Here is a 14,625-nt window from a genome sequence, read left to right on the forward strand (position 1 = left end):
GCTGGGACTATAGGTATAAGCAACCACACCAGGCCCTTTTAAATTCTTTTTATTATGCTTATTAGGTTGGTGAAAAGTAACTGCAGTTTTTGTTATTACTTTCACTGGCCATGAATATACATAGCATAAAATTTACCATTTTAACCATTTTAAGTGTATATTTCTAGGGTATTAAGTACTTTCACACTGTTGTGCAACTACCACCATCCATCCCTAGAATTTTTTCATCTTCCTCAAATGAAACTTTGTACTCTTCAAATACAAATTTCCCACCCCTTCTCCCTCAACCCCTAGCAGCCACCATTCTACTTTACTTCTCTCTGAATTTGACTTCTATAGATAGGTACCTCATATAAATGAAATCATATAGTCTTTATACTTTTGTGACTGGCTTATTTCACTTAGAATAGTATCTTCAAGGTCATTCATACTGTAGCATATGTCAGACTCCTTCCTTAAGGCTAAATAATATTCTACTATACATACATACCACATTTTGTTAGTCCATTCATCCATCCATGGACACTTGGGTTGCTTCCACTGCCATTTTTAAAGTACTGTTAACACTATTATTTTCATACTGGTTATCAGTGTCAGATTATTCACCCATTAACTTCTCCTTCACTCCATGTCCCTTCCCCTTTTTAGACGGAAAATGCAAGTCAGTCAGTTTATTTAATTGTGGAGTTTTTACAGTACAGGGCAGTAAAACAACTTTTGTGATTTTTTTTTCTATTTTTTTAGAAGCTCCACCATGAATCAATCAGGGGTAAAAAAGAAACTCAAACGAGTTTAATTCTATTTGGTAGGCTAGGAGGGCAAACCATCTATGAAAATAATAAATTAGTTATACGATTATCTAGAAATCACCTTACATGCTATTCTCTAGACCTTTAATAAGGGATAATGTAAAGTTTCTGTTGTTGGACATTAAAAAGTTGACCTGGGAGGGAGACAGTAGCTTTGCTTAAGTGCAGAGTCTAGGAAAACCTCAGCAGGTGACTCCTCTGAAGCCACTTGGAATGAGTGTCAATACACTAACACAGACCAAACTGCTGCTAAGTAACCTTAAACCACTGCATTGATTTAAGGATGGAATCTAAATAGGAAAAGTTCCTCTACTTGATAACTGTGAGGTGAGATTAACCACAAGCTTCAGCACACACACTTCTCAGAACTTCAACTCTCTAGAGACTTCAAAAACAGCGACGATTTAAAGATGCACTTGCACTTTGGTGAATGAAGGTGTGCGTGCAGGTTTGGGCTGTGAGCACGTATTAGTAGTACAGGAGGAGAAAAAATAGAAACTACCGAAATCTAGCTTTCTGGAATCACTCCAGACTACAACCAGCAGGAGCGAAGAATGACCTTTCTTTTTGTAAATGGCTAGCAACAGAAACTTATTTAAAACAAACAAAACCCATAATCATGGAAGGCTGCTCACTAGCAGGACCCACAGGGACTCCCGCTTCCGATTCTGTCGACCACCCTTCACCCCAGTCTTCCAAGTGCCAAACGGCTCAGCTGTCACTCGGTCACCACAACTACTCACGGACAACTCGCACTTTCAAAGTCCCTCAAAGTTTACCGGAAATTCTCCCAAAGGATTCTTCCGTCCAATCCCACCCCGGGACACTTTCCGCCTCCATGAATCCCCCCATCGTTCTGCCCCAGCATCCTTCCCTCCAGACGCCCGGAGACCTCCAGGCACGCAGGATGCGCGCTCGCCCTCGCTTGCTTGTTTGTTCCCAAGGATGCTGGGGAAAGAGGCTGTTGAAAGACCAAACTTTCTGAGCGTTCGCGGAGGCGGAGGGCGCGCGGCGGACTCACAGCTGGTTGATGGCGTTCTGCGAGATGACCGCGTTGGCGGAGAAGTAAGGAATCATGTCGGGGCCACCAAGGCTGCAGGTGCAAGTGAGAGGCGCCTTCCTCTTGCGGGCCAACGTGCTCAGGGTCATGGGGCCGGCTCAAAGAGTGCACAACTCCGCATCCTGGCCTCTGCTCTGCTCCGGCACGAGGCGCAGGCGGTGCGGGCACCTGGCGGTGGAGGCGGGCCCGCCGGGTCGTGCGGAGGCAGCCGCCGAAGCCCCGGGACTGGCAGTAAAGTCCGGACTGACGGGCACCGCCAGCAGCCCGCCCCTACCCGCGTCCGGGGCGGCGGGGTGGGCGGGTCCTGAGAGCGGAGAGGGTAGGCCCGGCCAGCGCCCCGCCCCAGATCTCGGGACGCCCGCGCGGATCCCGCAGCGCGCGTCACAGCCTTTAGGGCATCCGGCGGCCTCCAAGACAGCGGTGCCTCGGTAAGGGAGTGAAGCTAGTTGGGGGTGCGCGAGAAAGGCTTGCATTTCTCTAAAGGAGGATGTTTCAACAGAAAAGTCCTCCCTCTTAAAGATTGGCTTTATACATTGTACCTCAAACCCGTTTTTGACAGATCTTAAAAAGTTTAAAGGCCATAAATTCACAAGTGCAACAAATATGTATCAAAGACTTCCTATGTGATGTGGAAATTCAGAGCTTACACTCACATACGTGTGTGTGTGTGTGTGTGTATATATATATATATATATTTTTTTTTTTTTTTTAGACGGAGTTTCTGCTATTGTCGCCCAGACTGTAATGCAATGGTGTGATCTCGGCTCACTGCAACCTCCGCCTCCCAGGTTCAAGCGATTCTCCAGCCTCAGCCTCCCGAGTAGCTGGGATTACCGGTTTGCGCCACCACGCCTGGCTAATTTTTGTATTTTTCGTAGAGATGGGGTTTCACCGTGTTGGCCAGGCTGGTCTCAAACTCCTGACCTCCGGTGATCCACCCGCCTCGGCCTCCCAAAGTGCTGGGATTACAGGTGTGAGCCAGGGCGCCCCACCAGCTTTTTTTTTTTTTTAAACAGTTGAAGTTATGATCAAACAAACAAAACAATTTAGATTGTCGATAACATCTACTAATCTTTGTAAGTACATCTATAGAGGGCTTTTTTAGCCATCCCCCAATCCAAGGATTCACAGCCTTAGCTGCACATAGGAATTACTTGTGGTAGGTTTAAAAAATCTCAGTGCCCAGGCTGCACCTTAATAGAATTGGAATCTCTTGAAGGTGGGATTTAGACGTATTCTTCAAAGCTCCCCGGGTGATTCCAAAGTGCAGCCATGGTTGAGAAGGCAGGGTAGAGATCATATCTTCACTTTACAGATATGGTAACATTTAAGGTCTAAACAGATGACCTCGTTTATAAATAATGTCACTCAGGAACCCAGGTTTTATGACGTTTGATCTAGGGCTTTTACCTTCAAACGGTATTCCCTGACGTCTTTACAGTTTTAAGCCCTTAACCATGTTCCTTCCAATTCACTAAGCAGTGCCTTTCACCTGACCAGGGACCAGCTCTTTGTGAAATATGACTGCGCTCTCTCTCTCCTGAATGCTGTGCTTACAAAAGGGGCTGGCACGATGCAGGCATTCAATAGAAGTTAGCTTCCTTTTATTTTACCTTTCCAGTCTCATTATGCTACAGCAAATATTTTCAGGTATCAGCATTTTCAGCATTTTTGAATACTAGACTAAAATATGTATCATTGAAGCTGCCTTAGGAATTCTGGAGTCAGAAATTAATAATAATTTCTAAAAACTTCACTAACCAATTAGAAAACAGATTAAAATTAGGAAGAAGTCACTTTAAGACTCAACATGCTATAATCAAGAAAATAATAAGCCTTTGTTTTATATAAATATTCATGCCCTTTTCCCATTGGAAAGTTTGGCAATTTTCAAGATACTAGTAATGAAATAATCAATCCAAATTACAAGTTTTGTGCCTAAAACCAGAAGTACTCGTTAGTTGATTCTCCCATAAAACTTATGGCTGTTGCCAAATCACTTTGAGGGACTTGAAATACTGCAAACTCACACTGGAAAGAGTTATCTAAGTTTCTGAGATATCTGGTAATAGGAAAGCACCAGGTGGCAAGTGAAGAGTTAACGAAAAGTCTGGATCTTGGAGTTCATCATCTTCATCCATCTCTAGGAAGGAAAATGTTTGAAAGATTTATTCAGGCTGTGTCAGCAGGCACCCAAATGGTAGTGTAAGAAAAAATCTGCTGATACACCCCAAAATAAATTGCTTAAAATATCTGGCAAACTTGCCAGTTTGAAACTTCTTCCAGGCTGTAATTTATTACAGCCTCCTGCTGTGATTAAAAAAAAAAAAAAAAAAAAAAAGCAGCAGGCACTTTAGAACAGCACTGTTAAGGTGAGTCCAGTTCCCAGTTCCTTTCATGACACAGCAGAGAGAGGATTTTATTGAAGTCAACACTAAATGATGCCATTTGGGACAGATAATGGCATGGTAATCATCTGTATCTGTCTGAAAAAACAGGAAATATATATTATTCAATTCATACTTAATATCTCTTGCATTTAAAAATGCCAGAGACAAAGATTTCATAAATATGTATCTTGTCTTTTATAAATAGGTTCCTATAGTGACGCCCCAGAAGTGCATAGTCCTTTCCTTTCTCCTCAGAAGACCTGTCAGTGTCTGTTCAGCAAAGGAGGCTATGTTAACATCCCTATCCAGGCTTTTTCAAAAGCTTCTCAAAGTTAAATTCTCACTTTGAACTGCAATATAGGAAATTGAGAAAGTGCTAGAACATGTCTCCTGCTTTTTTTTTTTTTTTTTTCTTCTGAGACGGAGTTTCACTCTTATTGCCCAAGCTGGAGTGCAATGGCGCGATCTCAGCTCACTACAACCTCCACCTCGCGGGTTCAAGCGATTCTTGTGCCTCGGCTTCCCGAGTAGCTGGGATTACAGGTGACCGCCACCATGCTTGACTAATTTTTTGTATTTTTAGTAGAAACAGGGTTTCACCATGTTAGCCAGCCTGGTCTCGAACTCCTGACCTCAAGTGATCTGCCTGCCTTGGCCTCCCAAAGTGCTGGGATTACAGGCATGAGCCACTGCGCCTGGCCTGTCTCTTGCTTTTTTAAGAAAAAAATTAAATCATCTTTGCAAACTGGGATACCTTTAAGAAAATAGTTTTCTGCTACTGCCTGTTTTTAAAAGTTGAACAAATTCCTTTTCTTTGCATAGTCTGCAGAGTGTCAAAATCCCAATCAATTTAGTTTCAGCTCAATTTAATTCTTTACTCTCCACTGTCGGTAAACAAGGCTCTAGGGAGCAAGCTCTCTGTACCCATGCATCTAGGAATTCAAAAATGATTTCAAATTAGATTGAGCAGCATGAAATAAACTAAGTTAGTTTTTTACTCTACATGAAGTCAGAAGGGGCTTTCTCTAAAAAACAAATTTTGCACAAAGGCCCTGAAGAAAAATTGCTGCCTTTCTTTACATGCTTGAGTTGGAAGATTTGAAATTAGCTTTGTCATGTCATTTGCCGACCATTTCAAGATTCAAAATGTGAATATTCTAAAATGTTGGCTCTTGACAATATTAGCTATGACCAAATTAAGTTTTTATAGGATGACACATTAATAGTATTTAAAATGTGGCTGGGTGCAGTGGCTCACGCTTGTAATCCCAGCACTTTGGGAGGCCGAGGCGGGCAGATCACGAGGATAGGAGATAGAGACCATCCTGGCTAACACGGTGAAACCCTGTCTCTACTAAAATATACAAAAAATTAGCCGGGCATGGTGGCGGGTGCCTGTAGTCCCAGCTACTTGGGAGGCTGAGGCAGGAGAATGGCGTGAACCCAGGAGGCGGAGCCTGCAGTGAACTGAGATAGTGCCACACTGCACTCCAGCCTGGGCAACAGTGCGAGGCTCCGTCTCAAAAAAAAAAAAAAAAAAAAAAAAAAAAAAAAAAAAAAAATGCTTAAGTAGAAAATGCTTAAAGTACTTCCATTACTGTGTATCCATGTATCCCTTATGGTATAATCACTGTAAAACAGTGAACACTGGAGACTTACATGCTGACCTAACTGTATTCCAGGACAGATCTGAAGGTACGCTGAAATGAGAATGAAGGATGTAGTAGATATGTTTTTGCTGCTGTGACAAAATTTCAACATGCGTAGATCACTTGAACTGATGCCAAAAGCAATATGCTATAAGCCAGGGGACCTAATCTGTAGTTCTAACATAGTCATTTAATAAACTGAGACTGGCCAAGTCCCTTCATCTATAAAATGGGATAACAAAACCCTAAGGAAATGTCCCTACATCTGTTCTTATGAGAGTTGGAAAATTTTTAGAAAGGAATCTCATCCTTCTGGAGAAAATGTATTTAATCCAGTTAAGCAGTCACCTAGTGCAAAGCAGTAGAGCCCAGTAGTTAAAAACTCTGGCCTTGGAATTAATAGGCCAGGTTTGGATCATACTGCAACCATTAGCTATGAATTTCAGTTACTTAGTCTTTGGCTCAGTACTTGGCACTTAATTTATGAAGTTATTGTGAGGATTAATTAATTTACATAAAGTACTTAAAAGAGTGCCTGGCACAAAAATTTACTCTTTCGCTTTAATGTCTGGCAACTTGAAGGTAAGACTCACCGTGCACCTTATTCACTGAGAAAATGAAAACGTTAGAGATTATCCTCTATGCTCTTCCACAAATCTGAAAAATAGCTAAAGTGGACAACATTAGAAAGTGGCAATGATGCTGATATCAGAAGTTCCAGGTTCTAGCTGCTTTGTCTATGGGCAAACCTTAATCTATCCTAGCCCTACTTTCTTTAATCTTAAACTGGGGTAATCAAACTGAGGTAATGTTTACCTCACAGGCTGATTAAGATACAGGGACAAAAGGCTGGCACAGTGGCTTATGCCTGTAATGTCAGCATTTTGGGAGGCCGAGGCAGGTGGATCACTTGAGGTCAGGAGTTCAAGACCAGCATGGCCAACATGGTGAAACTCCTTCTCTATTAAAAATACAAAAATTAGCCAGGCGTGCTGGTGGTTGCCTGTAATCTTAGCTACTCGGGAGGCCAAGGCAGGAGAATCGCTTGAACCTGGGAGGCAGATGTTGCAGTAAGCCAAGATTGCACTGCTGTACTCCAGCCTGGGTGACAGAGTGAGACTCTCCAAAAAAGAGATACAGGGACAAAAGTACTTTGTGAACAACACCAAATTTTTTTATTGTTATTATCATCATCATCCATATATTGGTCAATCAGCTTTCAATAATAGAAAGCTAGTTGTATTTGTTTTCTTTCATTACCCTGAAGTTGACGAATGAATGAATATTAAAATACCCGTCTGGGCACAGTGGCTCACACCTGTAATCCTAGCACTTTGGGAGGCAGAGGCAGGATAATTGCTTAAGCCCAGGAGTTTGAGACCAGCCTGGGCAAGATAGTGAGACCCCATCTCATTAAAAAAATAATAATAATAAAGAAAAAAAATATATATATACAAATTTCCCCTATGTACCACCATTTCATACAGGAAGTCTTTACTATGATTGTTTGCCAGGTAGTTTTACATTAACTCAGTATTACTATCTGTAGTAATGTGAAATGTGCAGTGCTCAATTTTTGTATTTTTAAAGCTTTCATGTAATAGCTTTAATTTACGTAATTTTAGTTTTAAAATACTTAGTCATAAGAAAAAATGATTATACCACAGGACCTATTTGTATTTTTATGTTTTCTCTAAGGGCTCAATGTAGAAAAATAAATGGTAAGTTAATCCCCTGAGTATCAAAAGGAAGAAAACCAACACTTAGAATTACAGAGTAATGCAACCAACATTCTGTCTCCTGTTAATCTGTAAAACATTAGGACAAAACTCTCAAGATAATATCTGAATTTTCACCAAGAGGTATCTTACTACACTTAGTCAATGGCATTCTTTATATAATACAATAAACCAAACTCTGTAAACAAAAGCAATCATGTTTTGCAATCACCATGTGGCTAATTTTTTAAAAAAGAATATCTGACCATAGTTTTAAACACTGGATTGAACAATGTCACTGAACCTTTATAGTCTTTTCCATAGAATTTTTCCTCCATAAGAGTAATGGAAAACACTGAAAAGATCTGCCTATCAACTGTAGGAGAGGTGATCTCTAACGCATTCATCCCCTCATGGTCTTAAACACCATATGCTCCTGTAGGAAGAGATGCTGAAATGCTGCTTTCTTCAGGTTACAAAAGCCCCAAACTCTATTGTTTAGTAAAAATAATAGGTATTTACAGATCACTTTTCACATCAAACACACTTTACAAAACATTTAACCATTTAGTCCCCACTTTATCTCTTTAAATGTTTTCTTTTTTCTTTTTCTTTCTTTCAGACCTCTCCGAGATGAAACATTTTATTTTTTAAACTAGTTGTTTTTAAAATAATATTAACACATGCTGAATGTTTAAATCACTTTTTAGAATTCAGAAAGGTAAAATAAAAGTCACTATTCTCATTCTCATCATCTTACTCCCAGAGATGATTGTTATTAATATTTCCAGAAATTTTGCTTGTATACGCAAGCAGCAATAGATTGTAGCTGCTCTTTAAGAAGCACACACGCGCGCGCACACACACACACACACACACAGAATTATACGTATTACTCTGCTTGCATTCCCCCCTACTTATCACTATACCTTAGACATTTTTTCCATGTTATTGTAAATCTCCTTCATTCTTTCAAATGAATATAAGGCATTTTATTGTACAATCATATATAATCTATTTAAACAGTCTTTTACTTATGGGCATTTAAGTTGTTTCCAGTCTTTACTATTATATACAATATCACTATGAACATGTGTTTGTATAATTTTTGTTCATGTCATGACAGGGATATTGAAAAAAATATTTGTGCATACATGTGAATATACTTGTTGGATCAATACCTAGAGGTGGAATTGGCAGTTTGAAATACTTTAAACATCTTAGGACTTGGTAGATATTGTCAAACTGCCCTCATAAAGAGTTTAGCTTTTTATTTTCCTGTGCATTCTAAGTGTCTCCTGCTACTCCATGATCTATTAAATTAACTCAGGGCCCGATTTGCTGTTCTATACCCCATCTTTTACACGTTACATTAAAAGCTAAAAATATATATATTAGAAAAGTAAAATATGCTTATGGAAATAAACTAGAAAATTTATAAAGAAAAACATTATGAGGAAATATATTATGGATTATTGTTTCCAAAGAACTACTTAGACTATAACAAGATAAATGTAAATTTTTTTTTTTTAGACGGGGTCTTGCTCTGTCATCCAGACTGGAGTGCAGTGACACAATCACAGCTCACTGCACTCTCAACCGCCTGGGCTCAAGCAGTCCTCCTGGCTCAACTTCCAAGTTGCTGGGACCGCAGCCATGTGACACTACACTTGTCAAGATGAGGTCTTGCCATGTTGCCCAGGCTGGTTTCAAACTTCTGGGCTCAAGTGATCCTCCTGCCTTGGCCTCCCAAAGTGTGGAGACTACAGGTATGAATCATCATGCCTGGCTGGTAAATGTAATTCTTAAGCTACTTTGAAGATAATATAATATTAAATTCAGAAGATTTTAAAATTATTTATTTACTTCTATTTTAGGAATATATTGGAGCTTTTCTATAAATTCAGAAGATATTTTAAGATCTGTTCAATGATAATGCTGTAGAACTTATTATAGTTGAATGAACCAAATGTGGCCTAATACCATCAGTATCCTAGAATGTAGTAAGACAGAGATAGAAGAATGGGAAGTGATTTTGGGAGTAACAAAGAATGGAGGCTAAAGGAGCCAAGAAGGTTTTGAAAATAAAATAACTGAAATTTTTGAGCTGACATTCAGTGTGTGTCAGGTGCTCTATTAAGAGTGTACATGGCCACTTTGGGAGGCTGAGGCAGGAGGATCCCTTGACCCCAGGAATTTGAGACCAGCCTGGGCAACTTAGGGAGACCCTATCTCTGTAAAAAAATAAATAAATTTAAAAAATAAAAAAAATAGAGTTTAAATGCACAATCTCACTTAATTCTTATAAACAATCCTGATTCTATTATTATCTCTATGAGGCTCAGAGAGGTTAAATAATTTGCCTAAGATTATACAGCAGTATTTCAAATCCAGTCAGTTATTCTGGCTCCAGAACCTTCTTTCTTAAACAGTATTCTATATTGTCTCCATGATGATGGAGGTTCATTACAGGTTTAAACTGAAAAGGTCTATTGCCAACAGGGAGAATTCTTGGGGACCTTAAATACCTGACTGCACTTGGTATTTTCTTCTCTACTTGATCCTACTGATGCCTAGCATGGTTCTGACAAAAATAGGGACATAACCTGGTACTAAATATAGCAGTAAGATGATCTTTTGGCTGCTATATACCATCCTCTTGCTACCAGATCCTTTAGAGCTCTGTATTTCAAACTTATATTCATCACATTTTCCAAAGCACTTATATCTAAAGATATTTTTGTTTTCGTAGTTTTTACACAACATCCTACATGAAGGAGGCATTTAATGTATTTGTGAATGATGATGGCATCACCATCATCTTATTTGATGTTTAAAACTACTAGCTGGCTGGTATTATCATTCCTTGTTATAGTTAAAGAAAAAGATGAATCAGACTAACATTGAGTTGATAAGAAGCCTAGATTCTAGGCTTATTAGATGTGTCCAATTCATCCTACATATTATTGACAGATAACTAAATTCAGTTTGACTAATCTTTAATACCTGTATGCCAGGCACTATGTTACATGCTGATTATCAAAATGAATGAGTTAAATAACTTTTACACTAATTCCCTACTCAAACTCCCCAAATACTTCTCTATTCCCTTTCAGATCAAGTCTAAACTCTTCGTTCTAGCCTTCAGATCCACCATAATTCAAATCCTAATACAATCCAGTCATTACGGCATATAATCCTCAACTTCATCCTTTCTCTAACATAATCAGTGTAACTACCTTTCAAAACAAATTTTTGCTATATTTAGTTTTTTTTTTTCCTTTCTTTTTTTTTTTAGACAGAGTCTTACTCCATTACCCAGGTTGGAGTACAGTGGTGTGATCTCTGCTCACTGCAACCTCTGCCTCCTGGGTTCAAGAGATTCTAGTGATTCTCATGCCTCAGCCTCCTGAGTAGCTGGAATTACAGGCTTGAGTCACCACCCCCGGCTAATTTTTGTATTTTTGGTAGAGACGAGGCTTTGCCACCTTGGCCAGGCTGGTCTTGAACTCCTGACCTCAAGTGATCTGCCCGCCTTGGACTCCCAAAGTGCTGAGATTACAGGCGTGGGCCACTGTGCCTGGCCACCTTGCCCAGCCTGTTTAGATTATTTCTATCCTGTCCTTCTATATTTTTATAATTAAGTAACTTTTTTTTTTTTTCAAGATGGAGTCTTGCTCTGTCACCCAGGCTGGGGTGCAGTGGCATGATCTTTCCTCACTGCAACCTCTGCCTCCCAGGTTCAAACGATTCTCATACCTCAGCCTGCTGAGTAGCTGGGACTACAGGTGTGTGCCACCATGCCCAGCTAATTTTTGTATTTTTAGTAGAGATGGGGTTTCACCATGTTGGCCTGACTGGTCTCGAACTCCTGACCTCAGGTGATCTGCCCACCGTGGCCTCCTAAAGTGCTGGGATGACAGGCGTGAGCCACTGTGCCTGGCCCAAGTCATATTCTCCTATGTTTAAATTGTTCCCATTCTGAGACCACTTCTATTCAGCCTTTCAGGTTTTCCATGTATAACATATTTTTCAAGACCTAGTTTAATTCTCAGCTCTTTCAATAATCAGAAACTCTATAGTGTTTTCATATCCATCTTCACTTGATTCTAATTAAAATCCTGTGTAGGTAAGAAGAGCTAGCTAGGATTATCAGCTTTATTTTACAGATGAGGAAACTAAGGCTCTGAAATTAAGGGACCTACCCAAACTCACATATTAAGTGTCAGAGCTAGGATTTGAACCTACGTCTTCTGATTAAGTCCAGTGATCAATTCCTGGTTTATAGTATGCTGTGACACTTTTCTAAGTCCTCTAGAATTTATAATCTATATTATGTTATTCGAAGTCTTATTTTCTATGCTCTATTTTGTGGCACATAATGCATATTTACATAGACAACAATTAGAGCATATTTATTTGTTGTCCTCTAATTGCTGCCTATATAACTTATCTCTCTACTGGAGCAAATCAGACACTGTAACTCTTTTGTGGACTTCATATAGCCTAGTACAGTGCTATGCGGGTCATAAGCACTAAATACATCCTGGTTAGATGACTGATCCTTTGCACTACATCACTTTATATCTTTCTTAAGGCCATCTTTCTTTCACACACACATTATGCTCTAGTAAATATTTCCTTAAAGAATCAATACATTAATGATGGAAGTTCTTTTTCCCTGGGAGCACTCCCTCACTAAATAAGGAGCAGCCCTTAAGACTCCTTTTCACCGCCTTTACATCTCTCTCTTGCTGCCTCTTGTTCTTTGGATAGATACCTCCTTCATACACAGAATTCAGTAGAGGGCCTGAAACACAACCTAGTAAGTAGGTAAGGGTTTTATTTTTATATTCAAGCCTGCTCTAGACTTTCAGGAGCCAAAAGTTCAAATCACAGCAGGACTGATTCAGCCCTTTCACAAGCAATTTAGTACTATGCAGTTTGTTTAGGATGGTCAAGTTTCCAGGCCCTGGCAGAGCAGCATCATTATCTCTCTTAGCCTTCATGTATCAACTTCCCTGGCCATATTTCACTTTCTATGTCTTTCTTCTCTGAAATCAGGTGAACATACAAAATCAGACACACATACAAAATCAGACATACATTTTTCAACAACCATGTCAAATATGTTCAAGGATTTACCACAATATTAGAAGTTGTTTTTCCTCTCTGGATTAGATAAAACCAACAAGTATGCAAAAATTACACTTCTCAATTCTTAGTAGAAAGGGGGCACTATTTATTATTCTTCAGCTAGTACATCAACTAACTGAGAAAAGGTAAGTTTTTTTTTTTTTTCAGATTCTATTCAGTCCACCTCACAGCAACATAACAGCAGATGTTATCCTCATTTTACAAAATGAGGAAATTGAGGGCTACCATAGTATGAGGTGGGACAGAACTAAAATCAAGTCTTCTTCTTTTTTTTTTTTTTTTTTTGAGACGGACTCTTGCTCTGTCACCCAGACTGGAGTGCAGTGGCAGGATCTCGGCTCACTGCAAGCTCTGCCTCCCGGGTTCATGCCATTCTCCTGCCTCAGCCTCCCAAGTAGCTGGCACTACAGGCGCCCGCCACCACACCTAGCTAATTTTTTGTATTTTTAGTAGAGATGGGGTTTCACCGTGTTAGCCAAAAATCAGGTCTTCTTACTCTTAGTTAATTGCTCTTTCTCTCTGTGGTGGTGAATTTTAGGCATCAATGTAACTGGATTACAAAATACCTACAGAACTGGTAAAGTATTACTTCTGGGTATGCCTCTGAGGCTGTTTCCAGAGACGACTGGCATGTGAGTTGGTGGACTGAGTGGGGAAGATCCAGTCTCAATGTAAGCAGGTACCAACCAATCTACCTGGGCTGTGGGGCCAAGATAGAACATAAAAGGAGAAAAAAAGCTTTCCTCTCTCCTCCTGGAGCTAGGATACTCTTCTTCTCCTGTCTTTGGATGTCAGAACTCCAGGCTCTCTGGACTTGGAACTCCAGGACTTACTCCAGTGAACCTCTCCAGGTCCTTAGGTCTTTGGCATTTGACTGAGAATTACCCTAAACGCTTCGGCTTTGAGGCTTTTGGACTTGGACTGAGCCACACTACCGGTATCCCGGTGTCTCCAGCTTGCAGATGGCCAGTCATGGGACTTCTCAGCTTCCATAATTGCATGAGCCAATTCCCCATCTGTCTGTCCGTCTGTCCATCCATCCATCCATCCATCCATCCATCCATCCATCCATCATCCACCCATCCATCCTATTAGTTCTGTCTCTCTGGAAAATTCTTACTAATATATCCTCCATTACTCTGCTGGACATCCAGAGTTCCCTTGATGACCCCTTTGTATACAAAAAGAAAATCAACACTGCACACCTGGAATCCTACCTAACTAAACAGGAAGACTAAATCAGAACTGAGTTTCTATCCGTAGAAATAATATTACAATGTAAAAAGAAAAGGGGTCCTATTCCTTGTCATTACACAGTAGAATAGAAAATATATATTTAAAACTTATATACAGTTTTTGTTTAATTACATTTTTAAAAACATTTTACTTTTACCTGGAAAATCTTTTGTTTTTCAGAAATCTTGTTTTCTAAGCACCTCATGAAAAGACGGCAAACATTTTTTTTGTTTTGTTTTGTTTTGTTTTTTTTTGAGACGGAGTCTCGCTCTGTCGCCCAGGCTGGAGTGCAGTGGCGCGATCTCGGCTCACTGCAAGCTCCGCCTCCTGGGTTTACGCCATTCTCCTGCCTCAGCCTCCTGAGTAGCTGGGACTACAGGTGCCCGCCACCGCGCCCGGCTAATTTTTTGTATTTTTAGTAGAGACGGGGTTTCACCGTGGTCTCGATCTCCTGACCTTGTGATCCGCCCGCCTCGGCCTCCCAAAGTGCTGGGATTACAGGCGTGAGCCACCGCGCCCGGCGACGGCAAACATTTTGACTCTCTTTTCTGAAGACCAGTATTCTACAAATAATACTAATCTTCAACATCTTAGTTTTATTAAATG

The 14,625-nt window shown here is 40.2% G+C and overlaps 1 protein-coding gene across 4 annotated transcripts in view; it reads right to left on the bottom strand.

The window, feature by feature from the left end:
• LOC105476767 (slingshot protein phosphatase 2) overlaps positions 1 to 14,625 on the bottom strand; it is a 306,278-nt gene that overhangs the window by 136,939 nt on the left and 154,714 nt on the right. The window contains exons 2-3 of one of the 4 annotated variants that reach the window (XM_071082605.1): positions 6,502 to 6,576; positions 1,831 to 4,355 (exon numbers count right to left, since the gene is read on the bottom strand). The exons of 2 other annotated variants lie outside the window; for them this stretch is intronic. In XM_071082605.1, the coding sequence (XP_070938706.1) occupies positions 1,831 to 1,958 (128 nt within the window). In that variant the 5' untranslated portion in view covers positions 1,959 to 4,355; positions 6,502 to 6,576. Of the gene's footprint in view, positions 1 to 1,830; positions 5,784 to 6,501; positions 6,577 to 14,625 lie in introns of those variants that run through there. One more of the 4 variants, XM_011732994.3, reaches the window with a different exon arrangement.

This window comes from Macaca nemestrina, chromosome 17 (genome assembly GCF_043159975.1).
Source record: "Macaca nemestrina isolate mMacNem1 chromosome 17, mMacNem.hap1, whole genome shotgun sequence".
NCBI classification, from domain to species: Eukaryota; Metazoa; Chordata; class Mammalia; order Primates; family Cercopithecidae; genus Macaca; species Macaca nemestrina.